The 21,996-nt window shown below is 38.0% G+C and overlaps 2 protein-coding genes across 2 annotated transcripts in view; both read right to left on the bottom strand.

Annotated features, from left to right (window-relative positions):
• The window catches only part of LOC140271521 (tubulin alpha-1C chain-like), a 366,226-nt gene that overhangs the window by 201,998 nt on the left and 142,232 nt on the right, over positions 1–21,996 (bottom strand). The window lies entirely within an intron of this gene.
• LOC140271525 (natural resistance-associated macrophage protein 2-like) lies at positions 309–18,899 on the bottom strand. The gene is made up of 14 exons (XM_072366774.1): positions 18,813–18,899; positions 14,758–14,877; positions 13,074–13,081; positions 12,320–12,418; positions 12,163–12,233; positions 11,984–12,051; positions 11,429–11,584; positions 11,185–11,343; positions 10,980–11,066; positions 3,591–3,710; positions 3,201–3,350; positions 2,248–2,321; positions 2,008–2,161; positions 309–550 (listed from the first exon to the last, which is right to left on the bottom strand). The coding sequence occupies exons 1-14, from the start codon at positions 18,882–18,884 to the stop codon at positions 443–445; spliced, it is 1,446 nt and encodes a 481-aa protein (XP_072222875.1). The 5' UTR covers positions 18,885–18,899; the 3' UTR covers positions 309–442.

The following is a 21,996-nucleotide window of genomic DNA, read 5'->3' as shown; positions in this document are numbered from 1 at the left end:
TACTGATCACACGCACACAACAGCACTACATGACAGCAGTGGCAGCTGCAAGGAATAACATGCCTTCCAACACTGCACAAACTACTCAAAAATAACTCAAGAGGCACAAAAAGTCCAGGCCATCCAAACTCAAGAGGGCCTGCACAGATTGAGCATCTGCCGAATGTGCAGGAACAAGTTCATTCCACAGAGACCCAAATCCCAAAACACACAGAAGCCAAAGAATCCTGAATGAATAAAGATACAGTAAACAACAAATACAATAGATTATAAATAACTACATAAAAATATCTATAGCATCTGTAAAACTTAGTGTTTCATCTGACAATTCAACCTCTTCTTGTACATAAGTTAGGACTAAATACAGTTACTGGAGCAAAATAGTACAAAGTCAGTTATGTTCTTGCAGCTTTGAAATAAAGACCTTAAACACACAAATTACTCAGCAGTCGACATCTGGTTGCTGCTCTATCAATACAGTTGTGTCGTTTCCTCTCCTGGTGCTTGGATCCAGGCAGGATATCCCCAGAGCTATCAGACAAAACCACACCTGCAGCAGACAGACACAGGTCAAAATTTACATCTGTCTTATCAAGATCTCACGTTCACCAAAAGTGACAACCCAACAATCCTAACTGTGATATTTTCTATTTCTATGTCAAAAGTTCAAGTCATACAGTCTGAAAAGGAGAGAAGGCATCTCCAGGATTGTTACTAGTTTAGAGTGGCAAGATGTGGAGTTGGTGTTCCCATAAAAGAACACGGATACAGATGTCCTGGTTTTGGTTTATTTATTTGGCTGTGGTCTGCAACAACTTAACCATGAGTATAGCAAACACCATAAATGATACACAAACATAATAATATGTTGCTGTATCGGGAGCAAAAACTCACATCCACAGCACTGCATTACGGACACAGGTGTAGTGCATTCATTTAGCATCTGAACAGCTATACTGTGTTCAAGAGCGTGGGACATAAGACAACTTACCGAGAAACAAACTATCACAACAGAACTCATTTCATGGAACAAATTAACAATGCATTAACAGTGTTGGCTTTCTAACACTGTCGCTTCAGAAAGTGTTCAGACACCCGGGAGCAGTGCAGCACAGCTCTGACTGTCTATGATTGACTGAAAATGTATGTGAAGATCGTTGAGGATAGCAATTCAGAAAATCATCCCATCCAATCTCACAGAGTGACAAGAGACTTATCCAAAATGACTCTGTATCAAAATGACCGTGACAAAGAGGCTTCTTCATAGTTTTAAATGAAGTGTTTAAGATTCACATGCAATTCAAAAAACACATTTTCAGGGTGAAAAAAAAAAGACAACAGAAAATGCAAAAAAAGTGAAGGATCTTAACTCTGAAGCACCAATAACCTTAGACAAAATCAACTCTTACTAATTGCAACTCAAAAGGAAATATGCTCATATACCATGAAAATGTATTCACAAGATCTGATTATTTTGTTAATAAAAATGATAAACTCATGCTGAAAGCTTTATATTGCTTTAAATTGAGATATGGAAGGTAGCACATCTCTGCTAAAAAAAAAGAAAAGACTCAAACAATTAATTATTTATCCATTTGAATATGCCAGTTAATGATCTGTTAATTGAACAATCATGCCAGCTGACTTTTTAAAATGTGCTTGTATTTTCTTAAACCTTCTATTTTTGATTTAGTTTTCTCCAGCTTCACGTTAACCATGATCTATTTCAACCCCCTTGCACCATTAAAAAGACAGACGTGAGCACTGTGAATATTTGTTGGGCAGAACTGCCTATAACATTCTGCAGTACATATATATTTGACTATGCTTCAGTTTTTTTATGAGGCAAAGGCAGAGATGACTGATTTATAATATTGGAATCAGTGGAGATTTCAGTCTATTTCCAATCATGTATCTAAAGCTTACATTTAAACAAAGTTTTACTTTCGCATGAAACAAAATGTATTCACTTCAGGATCTGGGCCCATACAGTTTGATACTACCTACCAGGTATCCCACAAATGCCAGGTATGCAATGGAAAGGAATGCTGCCAACACGAACAACCATGCATTGTTGAGTGTAGTCATATATACCACGACATAGTACATATTAATGGCACACACACACAGGATCAGCAGTCCTCCTCCTATTTTAAACGCTCTGCAAAAAATGGTAATACATGTAAGAAAGAATAAAATTAGCAGTGTATCATTTTACTTTGAATCCAACCATGGAGACAAACTTACAGTCCATTGGCAAACTCCTTCATGAGAGATGGCAAACTGGTGAAAGTGAGGATAGGGATGAGAGCAAATGGCAACTGGAAAATGAGTGAATACCATACTGTATGAGAAATTTTACAATGTATTGTTCTCACTTTCATTTTGTACCCTAACTAGCTAAAAACTGCCCACTATGAGATGCTCCAGTTAAATTGTTCTAGACACACCTCTAATCTCCTGACCATTCTATGCCACAAGTGAACAAAAGCCCTGAGAGCCTTCATTTAAACTGCTTCAATACTTAATAACTTCAGCTCCAAGACTGAAATTGCAGCATTTTGTCAGGAAAGAATTGGACCATATTTGCTACCGTAGAAGTTAAACAGAAATACATTTCTAAGACTGAGATAATTAAGTCGAAGATAATCTTCCCAAAACATCAAGGTTAAAAGCAGCCTCTAACAGGCTGAGTTACAAATATATGAACCATGATAAATAGCATGATAACAGTAAGGGATTCCATTCCTAACTTTGAACATCACATTTAAAAGTAATTCACAAAGCATTTTACAAACCTGCCATGCTGATAATGCTCCTCCTTGTAACAGTATTTTTGAGAAGTTCAGTTCTAAAATATTGTTATGAATATCTGGCCTCTAACAGAGCTCATAAGTATATATAACCCTCCCTAATGTATCTATAAGTTCTGAGTACTGAGTAATGTGGAGCTATTAGTTCCAACGAAAATGTGCTAAAAAAATATAGGCTAAATAACTAGTCAAAGATATTATTTGAGTTGTCTGTGAAATTCTTGGTATAATTCACTAATGCAGTCCTGTAATCTGTTGACTGACAAAATAAGTTCAATAATCAACCCAAAACCTAAACCCAGACCTACTTGTTTGTGTAGTTTAAGTATAACAAAAGTAGAAAGATGTTGTTGAATGCAGTTAAACCGATTTTGATATGCGCCGAACCTGCATGCTCTGGAGCACATTGAGAAAGTTATTCATGCCTGTCATGTGCTGCACATCCTGAAAGATGGCCACGAGCAGGGTGGGAATGATAGCAAGTGAGCGGGTCAGCAACACCCGAGCAAAACGTGACCAGCGCAGGTTCAAGAAACCCTGAGAATACAACAGTTTGACATTTCTAAGTAAATTAGGTTTGTTTACAAATGATTCAGCAAAGTTATCAGTATAAAATTGTATGTAATTAATCACACATAAAAGTCTTAGTAGGTGCCAGAACAGATCTCAAGAAAAGCTACATTTCAGAATTAAATAATACATAAATAAATACCAATAAATACCAGTATTTGTACTCTTTGTGTTATTTTAACGTTTGGCCCTCACTTCTAGACTGACCTCCATGACAAACTGTCCAGAGTATGTTCCAGTCATTGTGGAGCTCTGACCAGCTGCAAGGATCCCCACAGCCCAAATGTACAATGCTGCCGGGCCAAAGAAACAGCCCAACACCACCCCCTGTGACAAGCACAACAAGATACCAGTCAGTAAAATCAAGTAAAGAGCACACATTCATCAGTATTTCATTCTCCAAGAGTTGACAGTTTATAATAAAACATTTTACAGTTACTGTTCAATGTTAATGTTGTACAAGAGTTGTACTTTGATCAACTGAAAAATGTAGACTTATGAAACTGGATATAAACTGTACGTAAAAACTGTGCAAATAGAAAATCCTGCATTAGATCCTGCATCAGTGACCTCATCAAATATGAAGCCAGTTATTATGCTAGTCTTTCACTTTGGAATAACACATATTAAATATATATCAATTCAACAATATACTCTACAAACAACTACAACAATGTGTAAATGTGCATTTGTTTTTAATGATGCTCACTTTTCCCATTGTTTGCATGTTATTAGCAGTTTTGTAAATATCTATAGACATCTGTGTGGGTGTTGTTACTTAGTGTATGAGTGAAAGCACTGCGGACCAGAATCAGCCTCAACATGCTCCCAGACCGGCCAAATTAAACAAATCAATAAACACAAGAGGAGCAAATCCAGAAAAACCTAAAAAAAGATTAAGACAAAAAAATTTACCTGAACAAAAACATAAAACTACTAAATGTGGTTTGTTGAATATTAGATCTCTACTTTAGAAGTTTTTGTTAGTGAATGACTTGATTTTGTCTTACAGACACACTTCAGTACACTTCAGCAAGAGGATCATGTTAGCATTACATTAATGAATAAACTCCCCCGGCTATTTAGATTTTCACATTCCTCGAACCACAGGCAGAGGAGGAGTGGCAGCTATCTTCAAATCAGGGTTACTAATCAGTCCTAGACCCAAGACTAGTTTTAGGTCTTTTGTATCTCTGATCCTCAGTTTTTCCCATCCAAAGTGGAAATCACAAAAACCTCTTCTACTTGTTGTTGTGTATCGTCTACCTGGTCCTTATTCTGAGTTTCTGTGTGAATTCTCAGAGTTTTTATCAAAGTTAGTGCTGAGTAGCTGTGTCCCATCAGAGGAGGATTTTACTAAGCTTTTCAGTGGATTGGATCTCCCTAGTCTATCTGAAGAAGACACCATACAGATGCTCCAATTACATTAGATGAGCTACTACAAGCAGTTAAAGGCACCAATAAGGGACAAATGCCTGGTATAGATGGCATCCTGGTAGAGCTGTATTTAGCTATTTGGGATGTTGTTGGACCATTATGGTTGGAAACATTGAACCATGCTATTAAACAGGGCTTTTTCCATAGAGATCTGAATACAGCTCTGATTACAGTTCTACCCAAACCTGGAAAGGACCCCCTGCAATGTGCTAATTATAGACCAATTTCACTGATAAATGCAGACCTTAAAATATTTTTGAAGGTGTTAACGAGCAGACTTGAGACAATCGTTGAGACAATCATAATATCCGCAGACTCCTCCACATACTGAGTGCAACAAATAAGATCCCACCTGAAGGCGGTTTGCTGTTTCTCGATGCTGAAAAAGCATTCGACCACTTGGCCATATCTTTGGAGGGTGTTGAAAAAATTCAAGTTTGGTGATAACTTTATCAATATGGTTAAGATCCTGTATGCTAATCCCTCTGCCCTTGGTGTGTGTAGAAGGAGGCTTTTCAGAACTATTTGATTTAAAACGGCGAGTTCGCCAGGGAAATCCGATTTCTTCCTTAATTTTCAATTTATCCATTGAACTGCTGACACATTTGATAAAGAGCTGTCTTCAAATCTCCCCTATAACAGTAGGTACAACATCACAGTCAACTTCGCTTTACGCAGATGACACACTGATATATATGTCGTATGTTCAACGGTCACCCTGTTGTATTATAAATTTTGGAGAACTTTGGGTACTTCTCTGGTTATAAAGTTAATTAATGCATTAATGCTTCTTTAAATAGACCAGAAGGACGTGTCCATCCCCCTGCAGATAAGCATTAAACAGGAAGTACTTTACCTGGGTATTAGAATCAGCACTTCCTTAACGACTATCGCTAAAACCAATTTCTCTCTAGTTCTAAAAAATATAGAAGTTGACATTAGTAGATGGAAACATTTGCCAGCATCAATACTGGCTTGTATAGCGACCATTAAAATGAATATCTTACCCCGTATTAACTTCATTAGCTCAATGGTTCCACTGCCACCCCCATCAGGCTATTGGCAAAAATTAGACTCCTTATTGAGAAGTTATGTTTGGAAGGACAAACAACCTAGTATAAAGTGGTCGGTGCTCCAGCACAGTAAGCCCCGTGGAGGACGGGCATGTCCCAACTTTAAATTATATCACTGGGCGTTTGTGCTGAGAAGTCTTCAATTTTGGATGGATGACGATAAAGTGTCTTCCTGGAAAAGTATGGAGCAAGATTTAATTGCACCCATAAGGTTGAAAGATTTTCACCTGATGGGCATTTCCTCTAAGAAGTGTGGCTTACATTATGGTCCCATATTTTCTTATCTATTGCAGATGTTTAAAGCAGTGGAGAGATTTATAGGTCATAAAAGTATTTGGTGTAAGTAATTTCCATTATGGAACAATAATCATATTATGTCTGGGGGGAAACCATTCATTAATAAGGATTGGGAAGAGAAAAGCATTAGAATTCTTAATGACATCAATGGACCAAGAAATATTCTTGACTTTCAGGAACTGATCTCTCAATATGGAATTGATAAGCATTCTCTTTTCTTTTCTTTTAGACTGAGGTCTGCATGTAAGGCCTACAGGGTTCCCTGGACAGCAGAACTAAAAAGTCATCCCGTTCTAGGTTGGTTACAGGATGACAGATAGTATCATATTTATATGACCAATTAAACTCTACAAAATATTCACTCTCTGTTTTTGTGTGTTTTGTATGTTGGTATATGTTGTTCTGTATCTAAGAAAATTGAATGATGAAAAAAGTTAGTGTTGAGTACAGACAAAGTTATTGTAGTGGGTGACTTTAATATTCATGTATTATTATGTTTTGTGGGCTAGCACCGGGAGCCGCTGCTGGCTGTCATCGGGAGCTTCTGAGCTAGCGCTGGGAGCTGCTGCTGGCTGACACTGGGAGCTACTGGGCTAGGGCTGGGAGCTGCTGCTGCTTCTGGTTGTCATCTGGACCTGCCCCTTGACTGCAGTCATGGTGTTTTTTTCCTTGGCTCTTTGCCTCGCCATGGCATGGCATCTTGACGGCTCTGTGGTCGGGAATCCAGACTTTTTATGCCAGCTGCTGACCATCACAAGTGGTGCAACTGATTGGCTACTGCATGTAAATATTGCTCAATCTGATTCCTTCTCCTGCTCATGTGAAATGGATATTTGCTGTTTCCCTAATGCGTTCTCTCTGACCCAATGACATGTTGGGCAGCACTGCTCACTGGTCTGTATAGGGATTATAGGGATTATTCACTGAGTCTGTTCCATTTTCTTTTGTAGCACAAGTTTCTTCTGTTTACTTTGAATTCAAATCTAGCCTAGCTAGTGACTGCTGTACATAGGGCATCTGACAACAAGGGAAAGACCATGTGACAGATTGGAAAGACAGCTGACAGGAGGCAAAGACCCCAAAGGTGCTGCCATGGGCTAGGAATCCATGGTAGCAGTAGCAAGGCCTAGCAGCTTTGTTACAACCAGCATAAACTACAAGTAAATTAAGGAGAATAATCCTAGGGTCAGCAAGAGCAGGGGCGGAACATGAATCACAGGCAGACTACATGGCAACTGACACTGGAACGAACATGACTATTAGTTGGAGATGTGACTCAGTGAAGGAAAGGGGTACAGACTTATTCTGTAGGGCTAGAGTAGGGTAGAAGGGTTCTCAGAGCAAAGAGAGCGTAGCTGGAAAAAATAAAAGTGGTAGACAAGAGGGAAATAAGCTTCAGGTTTGTCCTTGTGACTGGCAGAAATGAGTGTCAAAGCCCTTAAAATGCATTAGGGAAGAAAGAGATGTGTGGTAAAATAAGGGAAGTGTGGCCGTATTGATCAGCACTTTTTAAAAAGTCAATCGAGTAAGTCGGATGAAGTCCAGCAGCTGATACTGAGGTGAATAGACCAGTAAGAGAGAGAAATATGGAGCAGAAAGCTAGAGTTAAGTGGCCTAGGGCAAACAGCAACAAAGAATGGGAGGCAGTCAATAAAGATTTGTCAATGATATCAGGTAAGCTAGGAGGAAATTCAAGCGATAGGCTAGAGAAGATGGGAGATATAATTTACTCTTATGGTGTAGAAAGATTTGGGGTGCAAGATAGAGAGAGGGTTGAAAGAGTACATTAAGTCTAGGCGGCAAAGAGAAATGGAGAAATTGGTTAAGGAAAGAAGAAACTTAAGAAAGCAGTGGAAAAGTGCTACAGAGGAAGAGAGAGGGGGGGGGGGAATTAATGTTTTGCAGAAAGAATTTAGAAGCAGGCTAACAATACACAGAAGGGCTGAATATCTTAGGAAAAAGAAAAAGAATATACAATATGTAAGGACTGCGTTTTACAGGGACCTGTTCGAGTTTGTTAAAGGTTTGTTTAACCAGGAAAAGGGAGGGCAGCTTAAGGCAACAAAGTCAGAGGTGGAAGAGTATCTAAGAAATACATATTGAGATCTTGAGCAGTGTAGAGTAGTAGGCCTTCCACCTGACATGCCACCATTAGCAGAGATAGCTCATAAGATGGATGTTAGACCACCTTGGTGGAAGGAGATTGAGTAGGTAGTCAGGTGTGCAAAGGCTTTGTCGGCCCCTGGGCCAAATGGAGTCCCCTACCGGGTATATAAAAGTGCCCCTGATATCCTAAAGTTTTTGTGGAGGCAATCAAGGTTAGTTTGGGAGAAACAATTTATTCCTAGAGCATGGCACAGGGCAGGAGGCATTCTTATTCCAAAGGAGAGTCCCCGGACCTGAATCAGTTGTGGATGATCTCTCTCCTAAATGTAGAGGGGAAGATTTTCTTTAGTGTAGTTGCACAGATATTAGCTAGTTATTTAGAAAGGAATAGCTTAATCGATACTACTGTGCAGAAGTCAGGAATACCAGGCTCCACAGGGTGTTTAGAGCACACTAGTTTGATTTGGCATCAGATTCGGACAGCCAAGAGTGAGAAAAACGACTTGCATGTGTTATTTCTGGATTTAGCAAATTAATTTGGTTCAGTGCCACACAGCCTTATTTGGAAAGCTTCTGATTATTTTAGAGTGCCTGTAGTTGTTGTTAACTTAATGAGAGCATATTTCCATGATATTAGACTGTGCCTAAGTACAGCAGGTTTCACAAAAGATTGGCAGAGGTTAGAAGTAGGCATTATGGCAGGGTGTACGATTTCGCCATTAGCATTTACAATGGCGATGGAGATAATTATTAGAGCTTCTAAGTGGGTTGTAGGTGGTGAGAGACGTCAGGATGGCATCCGCCTTACACCAATTAGGGGCTGCATGGATGATATGACATTGGTGACTACAACAGTGAAATCTAAAGTGGGCAAGTATGAAAATCAAACCTACTAAGTCTAGAAGTATCTAGGGAAATAGAGGGATAGAGGGAAATTAAGTGATAGAAAGTTTGTAATAGATGAAGAAAAAATTCCAATAATTAGGGAAAAGGTCGTAAAGAGTTTAGGTGGGTAGACTTAAATGATGGAAAGCAGGCACTGCAGTTTTGGAAAGATGTTGCTGAGGGACTGGATAGAATAGATAAATCAGGGCTTCTAGGAAAGTTGAAGCTGTGGTGTCTGCAGTTTGGATTGTTTCCTTGGTTAATGTGGCCGATGTGTGTGTATGAGATTCCATTATCTGCTGCAGAAAAAAATGGAAAGATTAGTTAGCTTTTACATTAGGAAGTGGCTAAGTGTTCCTAGATGCTTAAGTACTGTGGCACTGAATGGGAAAGGAATACTCCAGCTTCCAGTATCTAGTCTCGTAGAGGAGTTACAATGTACTAAAGTTAGGACAGAGCTCTTGTTACCTGGGAGTAAAGATGTGGTAGTTAGTAAGGTGGTTCCAAACTCAACCAAGGGGAGGAAACGGAATTCAAGAATGGCAGCTCAGGAGGCAGAAGCAATTCTTAGACAGAGATTGTGGGTAATGTTCAAATAGGCCGGGGAGGCTTGGGGCTTGGCCCAGGCAAACCATTGTGGAGTAGAACAGGTTCCAAGGAGAAGATAAAGCTAATTGTTGAGCAGGTTCGTAAACAGGAGGAAATGTTAAGGGGTACAAAGGCAGTGGCTCAGGCTAAGCAGGGACAGTGGTTGAACTGGGAAGGTGTGGAGAAGAAAAAGCTTAGTTGGAAAGAGCTGTGGAGTATGGAGGAAAGGAGTATTAGATTTTTGATAGGGGCAACATATGATGTAGCGCCAACTCCCCAGAACTTAAAACTCTGGGCATTATGTTCAGGTACTGCAACTCTCAGGCATATTTTGTCAGGTTATAAGGTTAGTGAGTCACAAGGCCAGTATACATGGCGACATAACCAAGTATTAAGAAGCTTAGCTGTAGGTATTGAAGATAAACGAAGGCAGGTAAATTTAGGAGGGTCTAAGGTGAAGAGAGTGGCAATTCAGTTTGTTCAAGAGGGGAATAAAAGTTAATAAGACAATAAGGAGGCAAGGCAGCTTAGAGGATGCTTGTGATTGGGAGCTGCAGGTAAATTTAGGAGGAAAACTTGTTGTTTCCCAGGAAATAGCCTCTACAAATCTAAAGCCTGATATAGTCTTGTGGTCTAGGAGTAGAATGAAAATCTATTTCATAGAACTTACTGGTCCTTGTGAGGAATTAGTGGCAGAAGCATATGAAAGGAAAAAGCTTAGGTATGTGGAGATGGGGCAGAAGCAGCACAGCGAGGATGGAAAGTTAGGATATGTCCAGTGGAAATAAGATGTAGAGGATTTGTTGCAAAGTCTGTTGTCTCATTGTTGAGGAAGTTGGTTATAAGTGGACAGAGTATGAGGAAAATAGTAAAGGAAGTATCAGATGATGCAGTAAAGTCCAGTCAGTGGATTTGGATTAGAACAATAGTAGCTGGGGGCCCAGCAGGGGGAGCACATAGGGTCCTCTGTGGAGGACATTGCAACATCATGCAATATCAGCAAAGCCTCCAAAATCATCAAGGACATTATCTTTATTCCCTCCGTTGCCTACCATTCCATGTATGCTCAGGGCGAGAGTTGAATTGAATATAAAATGTTTGTCAATTCATCTACCAGTAATGTTGTGGCTGATAAGGTGGATATTAGAGGTTTGTATACTGTGTATGGGGTGTGAAGAATTCTGTGCAATGAATGTCACTGAAAACATACCCCTTTGTAGATATCCACCTCCAGGGTTTTATTATTCTGAGGGAACATGTGTAAATGAGGACTGCTAGACTGATTGCAGACGATGTACTGAAAAAAAACAACAAAAAAAAACAGTGAAAGACACACATTTAAACCCCTAATTTCTAAATTAAATTTTGACATGAAACAATTCTACGTATATAAGTGCAGCTTCATAGATACTCACCACCTCCATGTTTGTGCACTGGTAAAAAGCCTCAGCAAAGACAGCTACCACAAACACATTGATGAGGAAAGAGACAAACAGTGCGATGGCTGACTCAATGAAGAAATATTTGTTGGCCTCTTTTACTTCTTTCTTGTTTGAGCGATCCACTTCTCGAGACTAAGAGAGCAATAAGATACACACTGATTACCTGATAAAAGTTCTAAAACAGCTGATTAAAAAGGGAATTTTGTGACCGCCTGACCTTTACGAGAGCAGAATGGAGGTAAATGTTGTGAGGCATGATGATGGCACCCACGATGCCAACAGCCTGACCCAACTGAACAAGCCCGCAGCCCTCGCAGTATGGTACAAACATCCCCTTAAGTAATTGGCCTTGTTCTGGACTTACTGTCACATACTAGATAGCAGAGAACCTGTGTCAATTTCAAAATCATAGACATTTCAAATGTGCAACCAGGAGCAATGGAGCAAATTGCTCCTGAAAGTTGCATAGCTTTGATTCCTAGCAATTGGTTTGAGCAGTTAAATTAAATAGTTCACTTACTTTTTCTACCAACACTGTAAACCTTTAATTGGGGAGTTCCATAAAGCACTTAGCTTAAGCATGTTGTACTTATTTATACTCGAGATGAAAATCAGTTAAAGGAAAGGTTTTGCAGATTCTTTTTTTTTTGCCCCTAAACAGTGGCTTGCTTTATATAAATGATCTGCTGTTGGCTGTGAAACTGGAGGTGTTAAAACAAACTGACTGACACAATACAGTCCGTCATGTGTAAAGATGTGTAAATGTCAATACCTCATATCCAAAAGTAACAGCCATGATGGTGATAAGCAAACCAAAAAAGACTTCCAGTTTCCTCAGGCCTGCAGACAACAACATTAGTATGCCTTAATTTATTGTTCCTACACTGATGCATAGTATGTTTACCAGTTATTTGAAAATAAATATCATATGAGATCATAGTCACAACCTACCATACTTATCAAAGAAGAGGAAGACAAATGTATCAGTGATGGTGATGAGGACACCAGCCCATAGGGGGATCCTGAAACATACGTGGTAAATTTGGTCACAACCACATAATCTTTTCAAGCACTTACTGAACTATGACTCTGTCCCTGTTTAAACCACCTGCCAGAGGAGAGGAGGTTGAAAGCAATTGCACAGCCAATAACCTCCTGCATGTCTGAGCCTATAATCGCCAGCTCCACCATCAACCACAGGATGATACTTGACAGAAGACACAAGTCAGTATCAGGTCATATTGTATTCATGTTGCACTCTGATTTAGATAATTAACAAAAAGTTATTTTTTGTGTTCAGATATGCAGGTATCAATGTCCTGCTTTATATTTACGAATTTCCTTACCTTTTTTTGTGTGCTTGCAAATTCTTATAGATTTTCACTTTTTGATCTCTGATTATTGTTAGACCATACAATTTTGACAGGGTTGCTCTGAAATAAAATAAAAAGGAGAACTCTGGTATTTTTAAACCTAGACCTTATTTCTGGCATGAAATATGTTTATATTTATCTACTCACCAAGAACAGTTTGGCGAAAGTTGGCGTCCTTCGGAAGCTATTTAGATAGCTCGCGATCGGCGAATATCCATATAATGGAGTGAACGGGCAGGGACGATGCAGCCTCTAAATAAGGCATTATCTGTCTTTATTTCACCAATACTTTAAGACGAATGAATGAACGAACGTGTACTATTTCTCTGTTAGCACATAGCGACTGTTATGTGGCCATTAAAGAGAGCTCATATTGCTTATACTGGAAGGACAGAAGGAACATCAACAGTAGTTGGAAACCTGATGGAAGTTTTTTGCATGTATGTTACAGGAGTGAGCACCGTGTTTTTATTCATATAGTAATAAAGCCCTGGTTGCTTTATAGTTTACAGGTAGCTCTTGTTTTGAAGATCAATATTTTTAACATTCTACAAACCTAATTTCCAGAAAAGTTGGACATTTTCTAAAAAAAACGTTTTGTTCACCTTTATTTACTAGATACATATCAAAATAAATGATTTTCACTCACATTGAGAAAATAAAAACACATTTAAAATGTGATGCCACAAACACACTCAAAAATAGCAGGGAGAGTGGTGTGTTAACCAATGCTTTACATCATCCTTTTAATTACACTTTTTAATCATTTTCTAGTTTGGCGAGAGAATTCCATGTCCATTCTCATGCAGTATTTCTGCTATTTTTAGCAGTCTGTGATTGTTACTGTCGGAATGTCTCAAAATGCACACATTCAAAAGGAGTCCATTCTGGACTGCAGGCAGGCCAGCCAAGCATCTGGCCAAGCATTCAGTATCTATAGAGCCATATTTTTATATATTGTATAGAATAAGGTCTGGCATTGTCTGGTCAACCCCTGCCCTGAATCTGACTCTGCCAGAGGTTTCTTCCTGTTAAGTGTTCCCTCATTGCCAGACTCAAGGAACTGGCAATGAGGGAATTGATCAGAGAGGCAACAAAGAGACGGTAGGTAACACTAAAGGAGATGGAAAGCTCCAAAGCGAAGACTGGTGTATCTGTCCATAGGTTCACTATCAGCCATACACTTGACAGAGTTGGAAGAGTGGCCAGAAAAAGCAATTTCTTACTGAAAACATGTCAAAGCTGTTCAGAGTTCACCAAAAGGCATGTGAGAAACTCTCCAAACATGTGGAAGAAGGTCCTCTGGTCAGATGGGATTAAAACCAAGATTTTAGCCCCAGATACTGAACACCTCTCATCACCTCAAAAACACCATGCCCACATTGAAGCATGTTGGTGGCAGCATCATGCTGTGGGGATGTTTTTCATTAGCAGCGACCGATAAATTAGTCAGAATTGAGGGAATGATGGATGATGTTAATGAATGAAAATTCTTGAGATTATTTGCTTTTAGTTATTAAAACCTTGAAGGAGCTGAAACAGTTTCTGAAGCTTTGAAGAATAGGCAAAAATCAAAGGGCTATATGGGCAAAGCTCATAGAGACATACTCTAAGAGACATGAAGCTGTACTTTCTGGAAAAGTTGGCTCTTAAAATGACTAACTTTGCAGAAGTTTTCAGATTTTTTTGGTGTATTATTTCTGGTTTGCTTTACAATAACAAATATATTGCATCTTCAAGGTTGTTGGCACGTAAGGTCACATAAATAAAACTTAAACAAAGGTTCAGAGAAATATATAAAATTACCCAAGATTTCAGGAAATTAAGCTTTCATATCCATCCATCTATTGATTGGCTATTTCCACTTTATCCTGTAGATATGAGAGAGATAAGAGAGGGAAGAGCCAACACTAGTTGTTATTGGGCAAGAGGCATGTTTAATGTGCTCAAATATGACCACATTTGAGTTGCTTTAGAGAGGGTGAAGAGAAGTCTGTCAGTCAGAACAAATATCAAACAAACATCAACTATAGTGATGGTGAAATCCTGGTTTGTGCTCACTGGGAATGTTAATGACGACAGTAGACATAATAAATGTCAAACCATTGTACATATTTGTATATATTTGCTGCAAAAGGGAAGTTAATAACAGCAGATGTTGTTAATATCTCACAGTGTGGTACTGGCGGTTGCAGACTTCAGCCAGGTGCATCTCGGTGACCACGCCCAGCCAAATCGCCAGCCGCTGCAGTAGCAGGCCAATGAGAGTGGCCAACAACAGCACCCAGAGAAGCTGACAATGAGAGCAGAGAACTTGTTAATCAGTCATCTTATGAGCTCAAAGAAACTTAAAAATGTTCACATACAATATCAAAATCTCTAGCTATAATCAAACTGTAAATATCTGAAAGAATATCTGAGAAATTCAGGTGTATATAAAATCTTGTAAAGCACAAAGGATGAAATTGTTTAGGTTAAACAGTGACATCACAACCAGGTCTGAGTACAAACTAGAGGAATTCTAAAAAAAAAGAGAACAACTTAATTCCTAATACACTCACTCAGACATGAACATTTCCAACACAATAAATCTGAAAAATATTTGCAAATTATATTTGACAAAACAAATTTAAAAAACTCAATAGGAAGCCTCCACACTAAAATTAGGAAATAAATGCAAATTTGCAAAACATAAAAGCAAATTAAAAAAAGAAAAGTCATAACACAACACTTGGCTTACCAATAGGAATGGACTGACTTCCTACTGCCCTCAATCTTATACTTAACCATAAAGCACTGGGTCCTGATTGCTTCCCTGTTGAGTTCTAAAAACACCTTTTGCTCCTTCACACTCCAGTTTTCATTAGAATGTTAACAGAAACAATACTAAATTCAAGTCTTCCAGCAACCTGTCACGATTTATGCTTTGATTTATGTCTTGTCTCTTCATTTTCTGTTTTATTTTGAAATATTAACTTCGTTTCAGATACCTTTGCCCTTCCTCTTGTGTCAAGTGTCTGATTTTCTTCCCTGATTCCCTGAAGTGTTTCCACCTGTTCCCCATTGCTCCTCTTGTGCTCAAATAGTCTGCGTCTCCCTTGTCTTTTGCCAGTGTGTTGTGTTTGGTCATGAGCCTCACTCTAGCATCCTTGATTCACAGTATCCATAGCCATAGAATCCTTGAGCCTGCAGTGCAGCAATCCTCCTGAAGAGCGTATCCTTTGATTTGTAATTTTTTCATTAGTTCTAGGTTAACCACGGTAAGTTTCATAGTCTGTTTTTGCTCCTCCGATTTGGGAGTGATTTTGATTTGTAACCTTTTTCATAGTCACCTCCGTTAGAGGAGCGTTGCGTTCGTTAATTGTTAAAGTTCATAGTGGCTCTGTTTTTGAGAGAGTGTCTTTTGTTTAAGTCCGCCTCAGTAGGAGAGCGTGAGTTTTCTTTCTTTAATAGCCCTTTGTTTTCCTCCCAGAGTGGAGAGGTTTTGGTTTGATAATTTTCAAAGCTGCACTCTAATCAAGCCATGGTTATTGAGGAGAGTGCTCAGGAGTTTCACAGCCCTTTCATTTGCTCTGTGTGGAGATCCTCAACCTGTTGTTTAAAAATATACATTCTTGCATTGAACTCGATCCTGCATCTGTGTCCTGTGTACTCGAGGCCGTGACACAACCATCACTAAAGTTACAACTGAACTTTTCCTTAAACTCAACAAAAAATCTAATCGTTCCATCTCTGCCATTAATGTAAATATGAATATCTTTGCTAGGGCATAAGCCCTTAGATTAGAAAAAGAATTTCACCCATAATTTGTTTTATGCTAAACTAGTTTTATGAAAGGTAGCTGTGCATCCAGCAACACATGCAGATTCTTTAATTTGACGTAATAGCCATTGCTTCAACAAACATCATTATAGCCAGAATTAATGCACAAAAGGTTGTGACACAGTAAATTAGACGTTCTTGTTTGCCACCTTAGGGGTATTTAGCTGATCCAACATATTTTGAGACTGATACTGGGTTTTAGTTATTAGCTTATGAGATACTTCAGTGGTGCTCCGAGGAAATAATTTTCATTAATAATTTTACTGAATATTAATAACTGTCCTTAGACATTTAATATTTGCTAATAACTAATCCAGTCCTGCTTGATCCCACATTTCACCTACAGCTACTGTCATAACCAACAGAATAGCGTCGCATAAATTCTCACTGCACAGAGAGACTAGGCAGGGATGCCCACTCTCTCCCTCTTTACTCTCCATCTTTATTGACACATAAGCATCAGATTAACCACATTAAAGGACTCCAAACTCTAAAAGCACATCATATAATTCTCTATACCAATGACATGCTGTTGTTTCTGCTAGATCTGCCATCCTCATCATATAAAATAATAAAATGTATTAAATCAGTCTGTAGCACTTTTAAATTTAGGCTTTAAAAGTTATTTGGTTCATATATGAGAATAAGCAAATAACTTTTAAAAGAGTTTATCAATAGAATAAATAGGATTTAAAAAGACTGATATTACATGATGTAAAACATAATCTTGTTTGTTTACCTATCTGTTTTAAGAGTGCAAAAGATGTGGGACGTTTTATTTCTATACAGGAAAAGATTAATATGTATGATTTTGATGGGTTTATGCATGAGCCAATCACAGCTGAGGATGCTGTGTGTGTCCGTGACCCTGAAACATCCTGTAGTTATGCTGCTATAGACTTAAGTTGCTGGGGGACCTCCCGTGATACACCTTTCCTCACTCGCTTCTCTTTTTTCCCTATCTATGACATCATTGTCATCACAAGCATTAACTTGTGTTTCTCTTTCTCAGCAGGTATCCCTGGTCTGGTGTTATGTTGTTTGTTGTCACCTCGTTTATTTTCTCCTCTCAAACCCCTGCTGGTTGAGGAGAATGGCGACCCTTCCTGAGTCTGGTTCTGCTAGAACTTTCTTCGTGTTAAAAGGGAGTTTTTTCTTTCCACATTCGCCTTGTGCACACTCTGGATGGATCAAAGAGAAGTTTCGGTGCAATCTGTTGATCTCCTTAGCTTGGCTACTGTTTCAAAATTGGCTTTGTATGTATGTATTGGACTAATCTGGAATTTAATGAATTGGATTTGACTGGATTCAATTAAATTAAATTAAATTCAGTTTTATTTATATAGCACCAAATCACAAATGTCATCTGAAGACACTTCAATAATACAGTCCAATTCAAGCCAATTAGACTCCAATTCATTGTAATAATAATCCAAATAAAATCCAATTAATTGAATTCATACATGTAGAGCCAATTCAAAAACAATATCCTAGCTAAGGGAACCAACAGAGAGAAAACTTCTCTTCGGTCCAATTTACCATCCTGAGGCGACTGTGGAGAGAAACGACTCCCTTTTAACAGGAAGAAACCTCTGACAGAACCAGACTCAGAAAGGGTGGCCATCTGCCTCGACCAGCTGGGGTTTGAGAGGACAGAAAAGAGCGGTTTTTCACCCATGTCCATGAGATGTGTTCCAAGACATATAATGAGCAAAATCAATCGGCCGTGTTGAGGATTTCTGCATTTAATCTGCAGAGCACTGCTAAAAGTCCCAGAAAGTTGAGGTCAAACAGCTTATAGGTGGAAGATTTGGAGGAACCAATGCCAACAAATCCTGACTATTTGGAGTCAATGATATTTAAATTATATTAAAATATAAAATTATATTTATCTTCTTTGAACATTAACTGATATGTATATTGTTATGCGTTTGATAGATGCTTTTATCCAAAGTGACTTACAGGTAGCGTAAGGGGGTCTTGCCTGAGGACCCCTACTGGGGTCATGCAGGGGATTTGAACCTCAGTCTCCCACAAGAAAGGTGGCAATCATACCACTACACTATCCAGTTTTTCTTTTTCTTTCAGGTCTAAACATTAGTGTTTTCAATTGCCACTCACTCGAATTTTTTATATATAAGATTAAGTATGTTTACGAGTATAATATTTTATTTTGTGCTAAATTCAAATAACTTACTGTTGATACAACTTTGGATATTTTGGCTATATTCTATCAAACAAAAAATTAATCAATAGTGTTGTACCAATATCTAAACTATCCACAATAGTACTGCAACTGTTATTTAAACAATATTCCGTGCCATTGTGGAGCATACAGTAACCACCTGTGAAACATTAGATTATTCCCAATCAGTCAAATCAGATACCAATTGAGACCTCATTTACCTTGAATCCAGCTTTTGCACCCGACTGCAGGTCAGACTCAATGTTACCTGGGTCCAGATAGGCTATGCTCATCAGAAAGCCTGGCCCAGTAAAAGCCCAGAGCCTACGAAGACTAAACCCCCTCTACAGGAGGAGGAAACGCAAGCTGTTACACCAAATCTGGGATAATATATGGTAACATTATTGTTAACACAAGTAAACATGTATGGTACAGGTTTAGATTACCTCTCTGTCGTCCTCAGGAACAGGGACCCTCTGATCAAAGTAAGTACTCGGAGGTGGTTCATTATTATTATCACAGACTGAGGGTGCAATGAGTACTCTGTGGGTGTGCGTGGTCAGGATTGCAGCTTTCTTTCTTCTTTTCACAACATCATCTAATGAAAAATCAAGATTTGATAACAGTCTCAAACTTATTTATGAGTATTTATGACATGCAGAAATACAATTTATGCAGCTCACTCCCACAGACATACATGCAGAGATATAAAAATCCTGTGCATTGAAAAAAACCATTTGTGTCTGAAAATAATTTTTTTTTAAATTTTCAGCTTCAATTTCTAGAGTTTGAAAACAGTTTTCTACCTCCAATACTACACACAGTTAAAAAAATTATAACAGCATTTGTGAGTGAAAATGGCCTTTAAGACATCACAATTTGAAGTTGCACATTAGAAAAGGTTGAACAAAAGCATCTCTTCACTTTAGCAAATTCATTTTTACATACGCTTGAGATGGTTGTTGCCTTTTTATTACAGAGTTGAATCACAGAAGAGCATGTGGAAACAAATAATTCAGAGTTTACCACATTTAAAAATTGGCAATTAAAACCTCTGACCAAAAAACATGATCAATACTTGACAATACCCCCCCCCCCCAGTTTCTTACAAATATGCATCAAATAGCCAATACAGCTAACTGCTGAAAACAGATTTTGTTTTTATTTTAGCCACATTTCAAAAGTTTGCCTCAAATTCACTACACCAACATGGCTAATGTGATAATTTAGCTTTTTCTTTTTTTAACACTGCTGTGTAGAATCATGAGTTATTATTTCAAACTCCAGAATAGCCAATATGTAGACCTTAAAGTAATAATGTAAAGTTAAAAAACTAAATCCTGTTTAATTAAAATTTGCTTTTGTGTAAATATTGGAATTTCCTCTAATGAAATAGATAATGTTGTGTACGTTTACACTTTACAATAACTAGTTCAAAGGTCAGTTTACATTGCACTGTTGCATTGTTAAAACTGAACAACTTCATAGTTTATATTTGAAATTCTGAACTAAGTTCATCGTCCAGAAATAAACTGATTTCCATTAATTTCTTTTTGATGACATCAGAATTATCCTCTTTATATTGTTTCTTAAAGTTCTGGAGTGCTTTAAGTACCAGAACAAGGCTCCAACATCCATCTGAGCAGATGCATGCACATTTATGCACTTATCTGTTTGGATCTATGGGTTTTCTTTTGTTTTTCTTTGGGTTTTCCTTTTTATTCTGCCTCACCTCTGTTCCTGCCTCCTGCAGGAGTGGCTCACTGAGTGGCTGATTACTCATCGGAATCCCCTGTAACTGACTGATTGCCTTTTGCTTATTAGCCTTGGTATGCTCTCCAGTTGTCACTAGTTCATCCAGTTTCTATGCGGTATGTGAAATGAAATTATGAATATATATATATATATATATGTATAGTTTTACATAATACATAGCCTACTTTATTTGATCAGTTTTTGCTAAACAATGAAAGCACATTGGCCCAGAATGATCTCACCCAGTGAGAATTGCTTCAGTCTCACAATTAACATAACAGGAACATAAAGTAGCTTCAGTAAGTGGAAAAAAAATACAACTTCAAAATATCCACAGTATCTATCAAATCCTTCAGATTCAGCTGATGTGTCTTACTCTTTTTTCACTCCTTTATTGCTGTCTTCTGAAACATCCAACCTATTTTTTTTTCTGTCCGTTTCTGTCTTGCTGCCTGCTGTTGGAATGTTTCCATGTAGTTCTACACATAAAATGTCTGTGTCCTTTGTCCTGATGCAGTTGCATGAAGGCATGAGTAAAGTCATGAATAAGGGAACCTTTTTTCTGGGAGGCAACATATCTAACCTCTACACTACTGTATAATAAATAAACAAAAAAGTAATTCAACTAATTGAACTAACTAATTAAAATAATTAGTTCCTATATCAATATTTCTATACAGAGATCCTGCCAAACATTATGGTACCAATATGCCTGCCTTTGTATATATTAGAGCTACTTATTATTATAGTAGTATTATTAATAGATGTGTGTCGGAAACTGTGTATACTTAGATGTGTGTATTTTTATGAAAAAGTCTGCAATTGCAAAGTAAGCTTCAGGGTCACTTCTGAGACTCACCTGAGACTGAAATGAAGAATTGTGAGTTTTTCCAGCTTTTCAAGCTGTGTCTTTTACAGTGACCCCTCAAAATGAAAACAATGAAGGTTACTTTTCTAAGTTTTTAAGCAGATTTGTTTGCACTTGTTTTGCATTTACAAATTCATTAGCATCACTATTTTTACAAATTTTGTGTACATTTTCTTAAAACAAACATACACACACGGAGTGTTACTACAATAGCAGCAACTATTCTTAATACAGAGATATACTTTGACAGTTTATTGTTTTCCTAAGCCAAGAGGCAACACTAAATATAGGAACATACAAAACAACAAAAATAATATAAATATATATATATATATATATTTATATTATTTTTATTCTTATATACCAAGCTCTGCTGGGAGCTGTGGAGGAAAATTGTTAAGACCATCTCCATTCCTAAAACTGGAGTATTTTAAAATGTCATAATAATCAAGCTGGAGGTCAGAATATTCTGGAGTCAAGATATTCTTCTGTTATTACAGCATTGCAGATTTACAGAACTTTAACTGCATTGTTACAGGAAATGATAAACAGCCTACAATAAATCTTCATGCAGTCAGTGTGAACTTTGTCACCCTATAGAACCCTTATGAAATTTTAGAAATAAAAACACCACTGGGAATACCTGAGAAAGGAAGTCTTTTGACAGAGAAAACATTTTACATTAAGATTTAAAATCCAACCGAGTTGCCTCTTCTGTTCTGTGCGTGCATGGGGAATTAAATCAGACTGTGAGAGAGCTTACTTGTGCGCAGGAATGACAA

Source organism: Leuresthes tenuis, unplaced genomic scaffold (genome assembly GCF_036924035.1).
Source record: "Leuresthes tenuis unplaced genomic scaffold, fLeuTen1.0.hap1 SCAF_16, whole genome shotgun sequence".
NCBI lineage: Eukaryota > Metazoa > Chordata > Actinopteri > Atheriniformes > Atherinopsidae > Leuresthes > Leuresthes tenuis.
This window is presented reverse-complemented; position numbering and strand designations above follow the sequence as displayed.

Bases quoted from the DNA above. Each gene is read 5' to 3' on its own strand.
- LOC140271525 (XM_072366774.1), bottom strand. From the start codon at position 18,884: ATGAGCATAGCCTATCTGGACCCAGGTAACATTGAGTCTGACCTGCAG. The intron at 12,234-12,319 runs GTGGTTTAAACA...CGTATGTTTCAG, and splicing joins AACCTCCTCTCCTCTGGCAG to GATCCCCCTATGGGCTGGTG. The intron at 2,322-3,200 runs GTTCGGCGCATA...CTCATTTTCCAG, and splicing joins ATGTGCTCCAGAGCATGCAG to TTGCCATTTGCTCTCATCCC.